At 37.2% G+C, this 14,930-nt stretch overlaps 1 protein-coding gene across 2 annotated transcripts in view; it reads left to right on the top strand.

Moving 5' to 3' along the window:
• Positions 1-14,305, top strand: part of LOC130272539 (paralemmin-2-like) — a 177,154-nt gene extending 162,849 nt beyond the window's left edge. The window contains exons 6-7 of one of the 2 annotated variants that reach the window (XM_056518388.1): positions 1,407-1,511; positions 12,861-14,305. In XM_056518388.1, the coding sequence (XP_056374363.1) occupies positions 1,407-1,511; positions 12,861-13,606 (851 nt within the window). In that variant the 3' untranslated portion in view covers positions 13,607-14,305. The remainder of the gene's footprint in view (positions 1-1,406; positions 1,512-12,860) is intronic. The other variant, XM_056518396.1, reaches the window with a different exon arrangement.
• The last annotated feature ends 625 nt before the right edge of the window (positions 14,306-14,930 follow it).

A 14,930-nucleotide genomic window follows, 5' to 3' on the forward strand; every position in this document is an offset into this window, starting at 1 on the left:
ACCAAAATCTAACATTCCATGCTGTGCTGAAGCAACTGCACTGTGTTGGATTTGCCCAAAAGTTTTAGTAAGGTGTCCAAGTTGTTTTACATAATCTTAGCGAGCCTGCAGCAAAACATTCATCATCCCTATGGGTACCACACATGTATCAGTCTCTGGTAAGTAAAACATTTACATAATGCCTTTAAAGGGGTACTCCACTGGAAAACCATTTTTTTTTAAATCAACTGGTGCCAGAAATGTAAACAGATTTGTAAATTACTTCTATTTAAAAATGTTAACCCTTCCAGTACTTATCAGCTTCTGTATGATCCACCGGAAGTTCTTTTCTTTTTGAACTTCCTTTCTGTCTGACCACAGTGCTCTCTGCTGACATCTCTGTTCATTTTAGGAATTGTCCAGAACAGGATAGGTTTGCTATGGGGTTTTGCTCCTACTCTGGACAGTTCCAGCATATTACTGGAAGGATTAGGATTTTTAATTAAAAGCAATTTACAAATCTGTTTAACTTTCTGGCACCAGTTGATTTAAAAAAAAAAATTCCAGCTGAGAACCCCTTTAATTCCTACACCTATTACATTCTCACAATCAGTGAATGTCCCAGAGGTCAGATCCCCACCTACCACAGCAATATGCCATCTATTTATGAAATGGTTATGCCCCTTTAATTACCTTTGTTCCCAAGACTAACCATATATAAATGATATTGTAGTGAGGTGAATAATGAGAAAATGAGGCAAATGAATGAGGGTTCAAAAAAGACAGACAGGAAAGACTGCAATGGAAAATGGTGGGGTATAGTAGAAGCAGAACATAAGGGGATCAGTACAGAGAACAAACTTAACAGACTGAGTCAAGTTATGGAGAGTCCAGTGATCAAGATAAATATGATCAACACAGGATGGACTTGATGGACTCTTGTATTGTTTAACTTTAGGGGCTGTGACACTTGATTTCATATAAAGCTTTGATTACAAAGTCATTATTTAATAAATAGCCTTGCATTTAGGTGGTGCAGAGACCTCATGTGTAACCTCTGTAGCCTTTTTACAGATTCTACAACTTTGGTTTATTAGATTCCATATTGTTTTTTTGTTTTTCAAATTAAAATAATTTGATTAAACCAGAATTATCATAGTTCAGTCCCTAATTTCCCCAAAACTCCATAAGCCCATTTATTGCAAAGCTTGAGGGACCTGGATGTGTTCCCTCCTGCCTCAGCTAGTCTATTGAACTCCAATCACAATGAATCTGCACTTTGTGTCCTCTGATCCAGCTGTTCAGTAGAATGCTATGATGTTCATTGTGCAGGCTGATAAGTTAACGCTCTGCTGCTGTCTAAGCACAGCTCCGGCCGTGGGGCTCCATAATGCTGCTAACCTAACCTTGTTTGCTCTCTCTTAAAGCAGATGCAGTAAACTATATCTACTCCCAGATCCCTGACATCACAAGCCTCTACGCACATCAAGCGGAAATATCTCACATTTGTGACGGAACAACAAGGACACCTGGTGAGTATATTATACTCTTTAAGGGTAACTTTTATTTTTAAGTCTGGTTATTTTATTTTTAAATTACTGGTATGTAAATTAAGCAGCATTTTCTATCTATTTATTCAACCAAGAGAAAATATAATTTATGCTACAAACTTTCAGTTTTGACTTACATTTTACAATACTCGCCTAGTACAAAAAAAATTAACAGAATTTGGTACAGGAGGGACAACTTGTTTTATGTTTTCAATAAATATATAGAATTTCTACAGTTCAGATTTAATGGCCTGCATAAATGGGAACACGTGAATATTGGCCAATGCTGCTCACTGGATCTTAACATGCTTATATATGTCCACCCTGTGATACATATCTATCTATATTTATATACTCTATATTTATATACTTGTTGAGGACATCTATCTTTGTGTATGGACAGCAACATCTGAGCTATGATAATCATATCAATGTCAGTAAAAAGTGGACGTACAATTTATAAATAGACCTCTTGGTCTTAATCTAGTCGTAGCACATGTGGAAAACAAATTTGAGTACACACCATGTAAGTTTTTGCCATAAGTTATAACATAATTCATGTGCATTTTGCTTGGTAAATGTAACCATTATTTCTGCTTAGACCTTACGAGGGTTATATTTTCATTGTGTAAAGAAATCCACATTATATGTATGCAGGTAAATGTAATTATTACTGCCCATAACTTTTTGACCTTCCTTCTATTACGTCAATATATGCTGACTTAGCAACAAAGGATGTAAGTGTTTACAACTGCTAGGCTGGGTTCACACGGTGAAATTTTTTTTGTATTGTATTTTGCAAGCAAATATTCCCACAAAATGTGACTGCATTTGACTTTGTGACCACATACTCCCACATTTTCTTGGCAAATCCACACATAAAATAAAATATGTGCCACATTTTACACTATGTGAACCCCACCTAAGGGGTTCTTCTGCTAATTCTATTTATTGCTAGTATAATCATATAGCTGCCTATCTGTTTTCATAATGCCTGTATAAAAAGCCAAAGTTTAACAAATACTATATGGAATATACATTTATTCTAGTCCTGTATGTTGTCCCCTTCTGCTCAAAAGAATGTCCTATTGGCTGCATCTGCCAATCAAATGCTACAACCCCTTTCAAAAATGACGCAGTCCCCACACTTTAAACGTGTTCACCAAACTTTTTTACTTCATAGCAAATGCACAAATCACACATATGTCACAAAGCAGCATATGTTTAACCTTTTTCCAACCCATGACGCACCTGTACATCATGGGTCGAGTGATCATGCTCATGCATCGGCTGCTATCAGCAGCAGACCTCTTCCGGTAATGACAAACATTGGAGAGTGCTTCGATATCCGCAATTTATCTGGTTAAATGCCGTGATCAATTTTGATCATGGCATTTAAAGGGGTACTTCGGTGGAAAAAAATTTTTTTTACATTTTTAAAACATTTTTTCGAATGGTGGCAGAAAGTTAAACAGATTTGTTAATTACTTCTATTAAAAAATATTTGTCCTTCCAGTACTTATTAGCAGCTGTATGCTATAGAGGAAATTCATTTCTTTTTGAATTTCTTGTCCACAGTGCTCTCTGCTGACACCTGATGCCCATATCAGGGACTGTCCAGAGCAGGAGACAAACCCCATAGCAAACCTGTGCTGCTATGGACAATTCCTGACACGGACAGAGGTGTCAGCAGAGAGCACTGTGGGAAAGACAAAAAAGAAAATCAAAAAGAAAATAATTTCCAGCTGCTAATAAGTACTGGAAGGATTAAGATTTTTAAACAGAAGTCATTTACAAATCTGTTTAACTTTCTGGCACCAGTTCATTTAAAAAAAAAGTTTTCCACCGGATTACCCCTTAAAACACCAACTGCTGGTAATCCCCGGTCTCTAGTGGTTCCATTGGCATCCCCGCGATGTAATTGTGAGATGCTGATGGGTTGTAGTGGGAACCTGGGGCCTCACCAGTGCTCCTCATGTTTCCACAGATCGGTGATTTCTCAAGCATTACATTGATCTACGTAAGCCAAATAATGATAGCTTATGATAGGCCCCTAGGGGGGCCAAAAAAGTATAACAAAATACAATAAATAAATAAATGATAATAATAAATGCATGTGGTCAACAGCGTAAGCATAAAAAATTCCAAATGCCAAATGATGATTTTTGGTCACATCACATCCTAGAAAGATGTGATCAGAGTGATCAGAGATGCCAGGTCTACAGAAACGTGGTACCTTTTAAAACCACAGCTCATGATGTAAAAAATAACACAGCTCCATAGGTGGAGAATATATGGTTCAGAACGTGGCAATGAACAGAGTTTTTTTTTTAATCTTTTATAAGTTTAATTAGTTTTTTTTTTTTAACTATGAGGCTGTTTCCATTGCAATTGTGCTCCGTCCCTTAAAGGGGTACTCCGCCCCTGGCATCTTATCCCCTATCGAAAGGATGAGGGATAAGATGTTAGATTGCCGCGGTCCTGCTGCTGGGGACCCCGGGGATCGCCGCTGCGGCACCCCGCCATCATTACTGCACAGAGCGAGTTTGCTCTGTGTGTAATGACGGGCGAAACAGGGGCCGGAGCAGCGTGACGTCATGGCTCCGCCCCTCATGACATCACGGCCCCGTCCCCTTAATGCAAGTCTATGGCAGGGGGCGTGGCGACCACCACGCCCCCTTCCCATAGACTTGTATTGACGAGGGCCATTACATCACGAGGGGCGGAGCCGTGACGTAACAATGCTCCGGCCCCTGTATTGCCCGTCATTACGTGCAGAGCGATCTCGCTCTCCGCAGTAATGATAGCGGGGTGCTGCAGCAGTGATCCCTGGGGTCCCCAGCAGCGGGACTCCGGCGATCTGACATCTTATCCCCTATCCTTTGGAAGAGGGATAAGATGTCTAGGGGTGGAGTACCCCTTTAAAGGGTCCGTTCAGCTCCTTTTTTTTTTTTTTTTGTGCCGGCCCCAAAAACAGGTCGGAGAACAATGGACTCCACCAGGTCCGTTAGAGATCTGGTAGTTTAACAGAGTTTGGTGGAGAAAAAAAAATGGTGCCTACTTCTGAATGCTAAAGTGCATATGTAAATCATGACTTCATCATCATCACCAAATTTATATTCTATCAATGAAATCTAAGAAAAGTGTACAAACTTTTTATATACACTTGTACATTGACTGTTAAGGTAATGATAATTGTTTGCCCTGGTCCTTTACCTTACATGGAACCCTATATAATAAATGACTGGGGAAATGTGTTTTCTTCAGGTGTCATCTTTATATGTTTTCATTAGAATGTCACCAGGCAAAAGTTCCAGCCTCACCTCCTGACCAATTCAGAGGGGCTCAAATTTACTAAAAAGATTAATCCTTAGAGATTGCAAATGTCGGCGGACAGTCTTCAATTGTTAAATGGAACAAGAGAAAGCAAAAACAGAGAGGACATTGCCTTGTGTAATTCTGCGAGCAACAGGAGGAAAACGGTTGCCAGAGGTCTCTAAGTCTTGGACTCTAACCTGTGGAAAAATTTGACTTTATGCATATTACCCCTATCCACGGGGTACCACTGGGATCACAGGCTGCAGGCTGTCAGCATATGGACCGGTAACCATGATGTGGAACCCATACAGATAAATGTAGATGAAGAGGAAAATCATCCTAAAGTGGCGCTGCCAGGCAAAGATCCAGATAGAGATCTGGATCTGTGCTGGACAGCGCCACTTTAGGAAATTTTTCCTCTCCATCTCCAGTCTACAAATCTGTCAGATATATAAGGCTTATTAATAAATCTTGCATATCTGAAGACTATCTGAAGAATTTTAAAGGTAGACACAATAGTCCAAATAACACCAAACAACTCTATAGTTTATCATCATCTTAGTATGGTGCCCGTACTTCCAAGTACAACAACTGAGAGGAAACTTGTTGATACATTGTATATACACCAGAAAATTCAACATCTCTTTAAGACTTACAAAATATTTTATTTGAATACTGATTACAAATATATCCTTATAACATTATGTATACAAAAAGCTGGAGAGCTAACACAAACAGCAGACTTTAGGCAACAGTATACACTGACAGAGAATGCGTCATCCATGCTTCATCCATGAAGCAGGAAATAGTTATGAAAAATGGCTCCTAGTCCTTGGCTAGCTTGGGGGACACTTGTTTGAACTATGGGATAATCTGCTTTCCTGCCCAGAAATGATGCATGGAGCATGGAAATCAAATTCTAAAAGGAGAAGTCAAGGACAATGAAATCACCTTTATAAAGCTGCACATGGTATATTTGTTATGTACAAATGTAATCTTTGCTGTTCCTCTCAGCTTTTCCTCCAGGCAAGAACCGCCACTAGTTCTTAGCACACATAATAAACCTGTGCAGAGGAAAAGTTGCCTAGTTGCCCACAGCAACCAATCAGATCCCTTCTTATATTTTTGAGACAGCCTCTGCAAAATTAATCAAGCAATCTGATTGGTTGCTATGGGCAACTAGGCAACTTTTCCTTTACACAGACTTTGCTAAATCTCCCCCAATGAAAGTAGACAACACATGATGAGTGTAGACAACACCTCACTTTGCAATGACACACTACCTTCTCTTCAGCCAAGAGTGCTTCAGGGGGTAATGGGCTGTAATTATCTATATTTACTTCTTCTCTAACCACAGGGGTAGATTTTTAAACAACTCAGCTAGGATGTCTTGTGGAGTTATGATGAGTATATAGTTTAACATGTGTTATTTAAGTTTTTAGTCTTGCCACTTTTGGCTAGATATCTCCTTTAAAGAGAATCTACCACCAGTTGTAGCTGTATTGCAGAATAGAGAAGGTTATTGTGTAATGAACGTTACCTTATATGCTGCATTGTTGTCTGGGAATTCATTCAATATGCAAATTAGCTGTATGGTGCACGGTGGCCTGACTATATCCCTACGAGCACCTGTATGCTGGCCCAGACCCCTCCCATCTCCAGATCAAGATACTATTAGTAGCGTTCATTACACAATAACGTCCTCTATTCGGCAACAACAGTGGTTAAATTTCGCCAAAACTGGTGGTAGACCCCCTTAACACCTTAAGGACCAAGGGTGTACCTCTACACTCTGGTCCTACTCCTGTGCTATAATGCGGGGTCACGGGCTATCAGCCACCAGGACCTGTGGCTAATGCCGGACATCACCAATCGCAGTGATGCCCGGCATTAACCCCTTCAAAGTTGATCTCAAATGAAAGTAAACCATTTCCGGCAGCTCAGTTGGGCAGTTTGGGACCGCAACGGTGAAATTGTGGCGTCCTGAACAGCTGAATGGACGGGGAAGGGTCCCTACCTGCCTCCATCTCCATCTGATCAGCACTCTGCTAATTCATGCCTGAGATCCAGGCTGGAGCAGCAGAGCGCCGATAACATTTATCAATGCTATGCTATGGCATAGCATTGAACAGTGTATGCAATCAGAAGATTGCATGTAATAGTCCCCTAGAGGGACTAAAATATGATGTAAAAATAGAAAAGTTAATAAATGTGATTTAACCCCTTCCCAAATAAAAGTTTGAATCACCCCCCTTAAACCGCACGGTCAATGACGTATATGTAAAAGAATTCCAAAGTCCAAAATTGCGTATTTTTTGGTCATTTTCTATACCCTAAAAATCTAAAAAAAAAATTCAAAAACTCCCATCAAAACAAAAATGGCACTGATAAAAACATCAGATCACGGCACAAAAAATTAGCCCTCATAAATCCCCGTATATGGAAAAAAAAAAAATTATAGGGGTCAGAAGATGACAATTTTAAACATACTAATTTTGTTGCATGTAGTTATAATTTTATTTAAGTAGTGAAATAAAATAAAACCTATATAAATTAGGTATCCTTGCCACCGTATGGAACTACAGAATAAAGATAAGGTGGCATTTTTACCTAAATGTGCACTGCATAGAATCGGAAGCCCCAGAAAGTTACAAAATGTTGTTTTTTAGTTTAGTTTTTTTTCAATTCTGCCCCAGCAATATTTTTTTTTCTGGTTTCGCTGTTTGGGGGGAAATTATTGATGTCATTACAAAATACCCCCCCGACAGTACCCACCTCCCGCACAAACAGTCCGTCTCAACCACACATACTAAAAATTAGCAACCAGTATAACAAAGAATGTATAGAACTAATCAATACAAAATACTGGGTGTGTTAGACAAGACCTCCTCGCAATCAAACAGTACCAATCAGGAGGACACATACAAGCAAACCAGCCATTCCGCAGGCATACAACCATTACAAAGACAAAGTAGGATACATAGACACAGGCACCACACACACTACACGCCAACTCAACCCACAATCCATAGGAGAAGAAAGAAACAAATACCTAAGACACATCTCCAGGAGGGTCAAACTTTCGCACCCAAGGACCCCAAATGCCATCAAACTTACGTTCAACTTTACGCTTAATGTAAATCCCTTTCTCTAACTATAAACTTACCTTGAGCAATCAGATCAGCCACTGCAGGAGGGGTAGGCCTAATCCAGTACTGCACAATCAGTTTCCGAGCCTGATACAGAACTCGTAATATACTAAAGCATTATGATTTTTAGAAGGTGAGGAGGAAAAACCAAAGGTGCAAATGTAAAAAATGGCCCCGTCCTTAAGGGGTTTAAAGGAGCTTCCCAAATTGTTGATATTTTTGGCTTTTCCTTTTATATTAATGCTCTATATATCATGTGTACATCTCATTTGCATCTTGCATTCTTTATACAAATGGTAACGTTTTGCACCTTCCCTCAGTGGTGAAAGTAATGGGTGTGGTTCTTTGCCAGAGAGGAGAAACTAGCGACTTTGCATTCGTAAGGTGATATTGTGAGGGCAAAATAATTTATATTAAAATATCTTTTTCTAGCTTTAAGCTACAGTGTAGCTTTCCTAAAATAAATAGTAAGAATGTGTGTATTTCACAGTACTACGACTACAAAGCTAGATGCTACCACTGTTTGGAATGACAAATACAAGGACTATGTATATTTCTGACATATGAAAGTACAAACCTTCAAAAGTTCCAGAGGTTCTTGTTTTCCATCAGGCAAAAAAAAATAAACAAACACATGAATAAATATATATGGAGTAATACGGCTACTCCTAACTACTCCTAACTAATCCATATATATATATATATAAACAAGAGACCAGCAGCACACGGAAATTAGGTGCAAAAAAGGTGAAAAATTTATTGCATTATCCCAGTGTACAAAGGAAGCAACGTTTCAGCGACCTCTCGTCGCCGTTCTGAAGCTCCGAGCTTGAGAACGGCGACGAGAGGTCGCTGAAACGTCGCTTCCTTTGTACACTGGGATAATGCAATACATTTTTCACCTTTTTTGCACCTAATTTCCGTGTGCTGCTGGTCTCTTGTTTTTTTCTAGTACATGTGAACCTCTCACCAAGGTACACACCCAGCGTGCACCATCGTTTTTCTTAAATTTGTTGTGCTGCTCTTCTGGAATTTTTATATATATATATATATATATATATATATATATATATATATATATTTTTTTTTTTTTTTTTTTATTATTATTATTAAGCATTTTATTCTAAAACGTATTTACTCTCTGAAATTTTTTTTTTCCATAAAATATAACACTTTTAAACTTAATATAATGCCACCTAGTTTTTCCCCTCTTCCTTATGTAGTGCATCCACCTTACTAAATGTTCAGAGATGGACATGCATGTGCATCTTCTCAATCTGTCTCATAATCTTCAGCATCTTGTCTGCTGATATGCTAATAGAGCATAATGGCAACAGAGAAGGTGCTGTGCATTTACAGAGTATGCAGAAGCTCTCTTCATTTATGTGGAGGATGTACTATGTCTGCACTTTGTGGAAAGTAGAGGGGAACCACACTGGATTACTGAGTAGAGCTTGCAGAGTCAAGGTCATGGGTTATGGAATCATTGGCTACTCATTCCAACTAGAAAACAATTAGGTAAAAAAGTATGATTAAAAGCAATGACAAAAAGAAATTTCAATATATAGAATTGTACAATTTTGGTGTATGGGACAACCTTCCAATGTTAGCTTCCTGCAAACATCAAGGGTGATTGTTGTCACAGAATGATTTTTTTGTGCATGTTGTACACACTTCTAACGTCTCACTTTTTTTCCTAATAGCAATGATGGTGACAGAGTATGGTTTTTATCCCCAGGAGACACCAATTGCAGTAGACTGCAATTGAACTACTTAAAATTTAAAAAAAAATGTGTGTTAGAACCCCATCATATGCTGTGTTTATATATTGTCAGTGGCTAATATAAAAGAAATATGCATATACTTTGGACTTTACAAGAAATCTAATAAAATAACAACTAGTACTTACTAACTACAAATGTACAGTAATCTGTTTATTCTGAAGCTGTGGTACATGATAGATGTTAGGTTATCTGATTTTATTAATTATTAGTCTGCCATAAAAAAAAAGTATATACATTTAAATAGACTTAAAAATGAATACTTCCGATAACACAAAATTTGCTATTTTTCAAATTTTTTGTTCTCATTTTCCATGATTCCAGCAGTTTTTTTTTTTTTTTACTATGACAGATTTTTATTCTGTAGATTGTTCTTGAATTTTACTATATGATTGACTATTTTGCATTTGCTGTAGCAAGGTTGTCCTTTTTTTTCCTAGCCCAGTGTTTTTTTTTTTCCTTTTGCTATTTGTTAAAGTTGTACGAAAATTCCATGGTAGCAGCATGTACATTTTATGCAATATATTCATATGGATTTGAGTGTATATATAAAACCTAAATGCAACAGTAAATATAAATGATGTCAAGCATTGTATATACAGAACATAGATGTAAGATCACATTACCAGTAGTGTCATTATCCCGTCACTACTCTGTTTTGTACAGCAGTTCAAATATAACTTGCATTCAATCATGTATTAAAACCTAGCAAAAAAACATACATTTTTGTGACAATAGTTTATACACAAACTATTGAAACAACAAGGCTATTGAAAATACAAAGATACCATGATCCTCATTTGAGGGTTTATTCAGTATTAGCATCTTTATCAGCCTTCCATGGATGGAATATATGTTTATATGTTTAAGGATCTATTTTATATTCTCTGTAAAGAGTGTAGTCCTTACTATATCTTTATGGAAACCTTGCCTACACATGGAGCATTTACTTTGACAGGGATGGCATGAAAAACAATTGTTCTCCCTAAATGAAAGCCTTGTGATCTCTACCACTATGTGTCTCTCTGTCCCCACATGCTTCCCTTTGTATTTCAACAAGGATGTTGGGTTCATTAGGGGACATCTTGGTAAAGAAGACATGAAAAATAAAAATGTCCCAGATAGTTGGGTATAAATCAAGAAAAGGATACTATAGACTGAGACTGATGAATGGGATATGTCATTTGCCAGCTAAATCCACAGAGGGGTATTTGAAATCCATTTTTCATGGATGTCCATAAGGCTATAAAGAACACAAAGGTACGGAATTCTAATAAATTATGAAAATTGTCCAGCGACACATTATATTTTCCATAACTCATAACATTTATAAAAATGTGCAAATTTACATATAATATAATGGTATTCTAAAATTCTATTATTCTCCGTATACTTATAATTAAATAATATAACAATATCTATAACAAATGTCACAGGCAGTCAAAGCTATATATCTCTAGATAATTGGTTCTCTGTAATACTCAGTATATTACAGTGTTTAATACTTTCTGTATATGTATTACAGTCTTTGTAGAAAAGACCCAAGGCTGTAAGCTTCAATGAAATGTAAACTTTGCTTGCAACAGAAGGTGTTAGAAAGAAAGCATATTAAATGCAGATGGTGGTAAACTGGAGGAAAACATCCCATTATTTATTTTAGTGACAGTATTCTATGGTGATACAATACAATGGCCCTCATTTACTAACAGGTTTCCTACTCTTTTTGTCGGGTTTTGCGCCTAAATTCTGTGGCAAGGACCATGCGACAGAAGAAAACTTGACAGAATCTGAATCACTTAGAGTAAAAAAATAAAAATAAGAAAACCCGACACTTTAAAGCATGTATAAAGTTTCCGAAAGCGGAGTAAATTAGTAAATAGCATGGGAAAAAAAGGTAACAACAAAACCTGCACTCCACTCTTAGTAAATCAGGACTAATATGTTTCTTCTGTGTGTTTTGGGCTAATATATATATATATATATATATATATATATATATTATATATAATGGTCTGCCTCCTGCTGTCATGTGTTCCATAAAATGCATTCTATTTTTATGTTTTATAGCCTCCCAGGCTTGGTTCATTTTTTGAATTAAAGTTCTTGGTCTAAATTTTGGTTATCTCTATATAATCTTCATGTTGTGCCTTTGCTCCAGACAATGAATGTCAGATATGCTTAACGTCATGTTGTGTCTGTCTCTGTAAACATCCTAAACAATACGGATGCATTAAGGGTTAGGGCATTGAACTAAAGCTCTTCTCAGTATGAATGAATAAAAGTAAGCTACTCAACCCCCATTCACACTGTCTTTTCCAAGATAAAGTCTCTTCTGTTATTCTGGCAAATAAATTTAAGGTGAACATGTCAGTCCTGATATTAGACTAAAGGATTCCTTTTTAATATCTCATATGAACAACTAGGCATAATTGATAGAGCGGTCTACTAGTAAGCAGTCTCCTGTTATGTTCATCTTAAAGCACATATATATCTGCTACCTTGAATATATGCTTACTTTTCTGTTAAATATATATTATGATGTTTCTTCTTAATTATTTATTTATAAATCATGTATTCTTGATAAATTGTAAAACAAAAAGTACCAAAGGAAGAAACTTCTATTGCCAGATAAAAATTAACCTACAATAACAAAATAGATAAGATATATACTTTGAGTTAGTATTTAAATATCAGATGGTAGAACAGCACCTGTTATGACTCTGGTGCTATGGTATTTTCACAATTTTGCCTTGAACCAGTGATTGCATGTCCCAAAAATTTACAAACTGTTACATGTCATGTGGCAATATCACGTTGCTTCTCATTTGATTTTTTTAAATGTAACAATTCACAGTTGGTATATGTTATTTCCTATCACTGTGTCTGTCCAATGTGTGCTCACATATAATAATATTGGGTTTAACAACTTTTCCGTCAGACTCTTTAACACACTGTGCTTTTTATGTAAGGATGTAATGGTGTTGTAGTATTAGTGCACACACATTACAGTGTATGTTTGCCAATTAACCATTCACTTGCTTTATGTGTTGTAACATACACCTCCTTTCTTGTTTCTGTTTAAGCATTGTACGCCATGGAAATAAATGTGGAGAAAGACAGAAAGACAGGAGAGACCAAGATTCTCTCTACAGCTGCAATTGACCCAGAGGTGGTTCAACAGAGAGGAGTAAAGGTCTATGATGATGGTAACAAAGTAGTGTATGAGCTCCACCATTCAGGGGCTGTGGTAGAAAATGGCATCCATAACTTAAGTACAAGGGAAGTAGATGAACTTATACACAAATCTGCACAATCAAATGTAGTAACAGGGCAAGGCACTTTACCTGAGAGAACTCTAATCACAGAAGGAATCCCTAGTAACTTGAAGGAGCAATTGCATTTAAAAGAAGCAAAATTAGAAATGGTGCACAAGTCAACTAAAGGGCTTCCTTTAAAACCTGGACAGCAACAAGTAAAAAATAGTGGAAGTAATGTGGCTGATGCCACGTTAGAGCAACCTGTGACTATGATCTTCATGGGCTACCAGAATATTGATGACGAGGATGAGACTAAAAAAGTGTTAGGCTATGATGACACCATAAAAGCTGAGCTTGTTCTTATTGATGAAGATGATGAGAAGTCGTTGCGGGAGAAGACAGTTACTGATGTCTCCACCATGGATGCCAATGCTGCAGAACTGGTCTCTGGCAAGCTTCTCACCGAGACCACAGAGCCCTCCTCTCCTGAGGGAAAAGAGGAGAGCCTAGTCACAGAGCCAATAACAGGTACAGACAAGAAGGCACGCTGCAAATGCTGTGTTGTCATGTGATTATTACTGTTTTTTTAGGTTGAACAGCACTGACACTGCCAACTTTGTATCACGTACCTTTGTGTAAGTTGTACAATACTGTGAACTGGGAGTGGATACCCACAGTGCACTGAAGTTGATTTGGTTTGAAAGGGTATATGTGTGTGTGTATATATATATATATATATATATATATATATATATGCTGAGTAAAGACAGTTGTTGACTAAGCTTATAGACACCATGAGTTATAAGACTGTTTTACATGTAGAAATTATTTAAAGTCAAAACTATTTAACAGTTTTGAAGTAAAATTACGCCTAATGCACAAAGTGTAGCCAAATATACTGATGCGTATGGCACAGAAACAGATGAGAACATGTCACATACAAGTAAAATGATATTAAAGGTGAACGAAATGGAACTCAGTGTTAAAGGGGTACTTCGCCCCTAGACATCTTATCCCCTATCCAAAGGATAGGGGGATAAGATGTCTAGGGGGGGTAGTACCCCTTTAAGGAACTAATACAATATTGTGTTTTTGTTTTACATTCTTTATCTACCAAAGTTAAATGTTTAATAGAACACAATATGTATATTCCCGCTCTGTGATGGAGGTTATGACTGGCTATACTTGCTTGCCTCAAGGGAAATGTTTACCTCTGCAGACAATGCTTTTTATTGCTCATTGTATCTAAATAAAGCAGCTGTACCAATGGACTGGGTTAGAAATATCTTATCATTTTTTGGCTTCTATACAGGCCCACATTTCTTCATTGCCACAGACAACAAACAAACAAACCCTGTGTTGTCTAATCCTTTAGTTACTTCCTTGCCTTTGTCCTATTTTCTACTGCCTATGGGTCAAGGCAGATAAAGAAGATAAAGATGAAAACATGTAAAACATAACTTTAGGATAACACTTCACACAGGGTTTTCTTGTTATTTGTAACGTATCTTTAGAGCAGCTAAGCAAACCAGATATCTTTTATTCAGAGATGTAAAAAGTGAGCAATAAAAAATGTTGCAATGGGGAACCTACTCATTAATTCTAATACTTTAGTACTGACCAGCTATTGTATACCCAGTTATGTGCATTATCCTTACATGTACAAATATAACACTGTTAGGGTCTATTCACACGTGCAGTATTCTGCGCAGATTTGATGCGCAGTATTTCAAGCTGTAATCAGTCTTTTAGTTTACATTGCAATCTGCAACAGAAAATCCTGTGTCCTGTTCTATTTAATATATTCATTAATGACCTTGTTGAGGGGTTTAATAGTAAATTAGCAACCTTTGCAGATGATACTAAACCCTGTAAAGTGGTAAACACAATAGAGGA

The sequence above is a fragment of the Hyla sarda genome, chromosome 1 (assembly GCF_029499605.1).
Source record: "Hyla sarda isolate aHylSar1 chromosome 1, aHylSar1.hap1, whole genome shotgun sequence".
Classification (NCBI taxonomy): Eukaryota; Metazoa; Chordata; class Amphibia; order Anura; family Hylidae; genus Hyla; species Hyla sarda.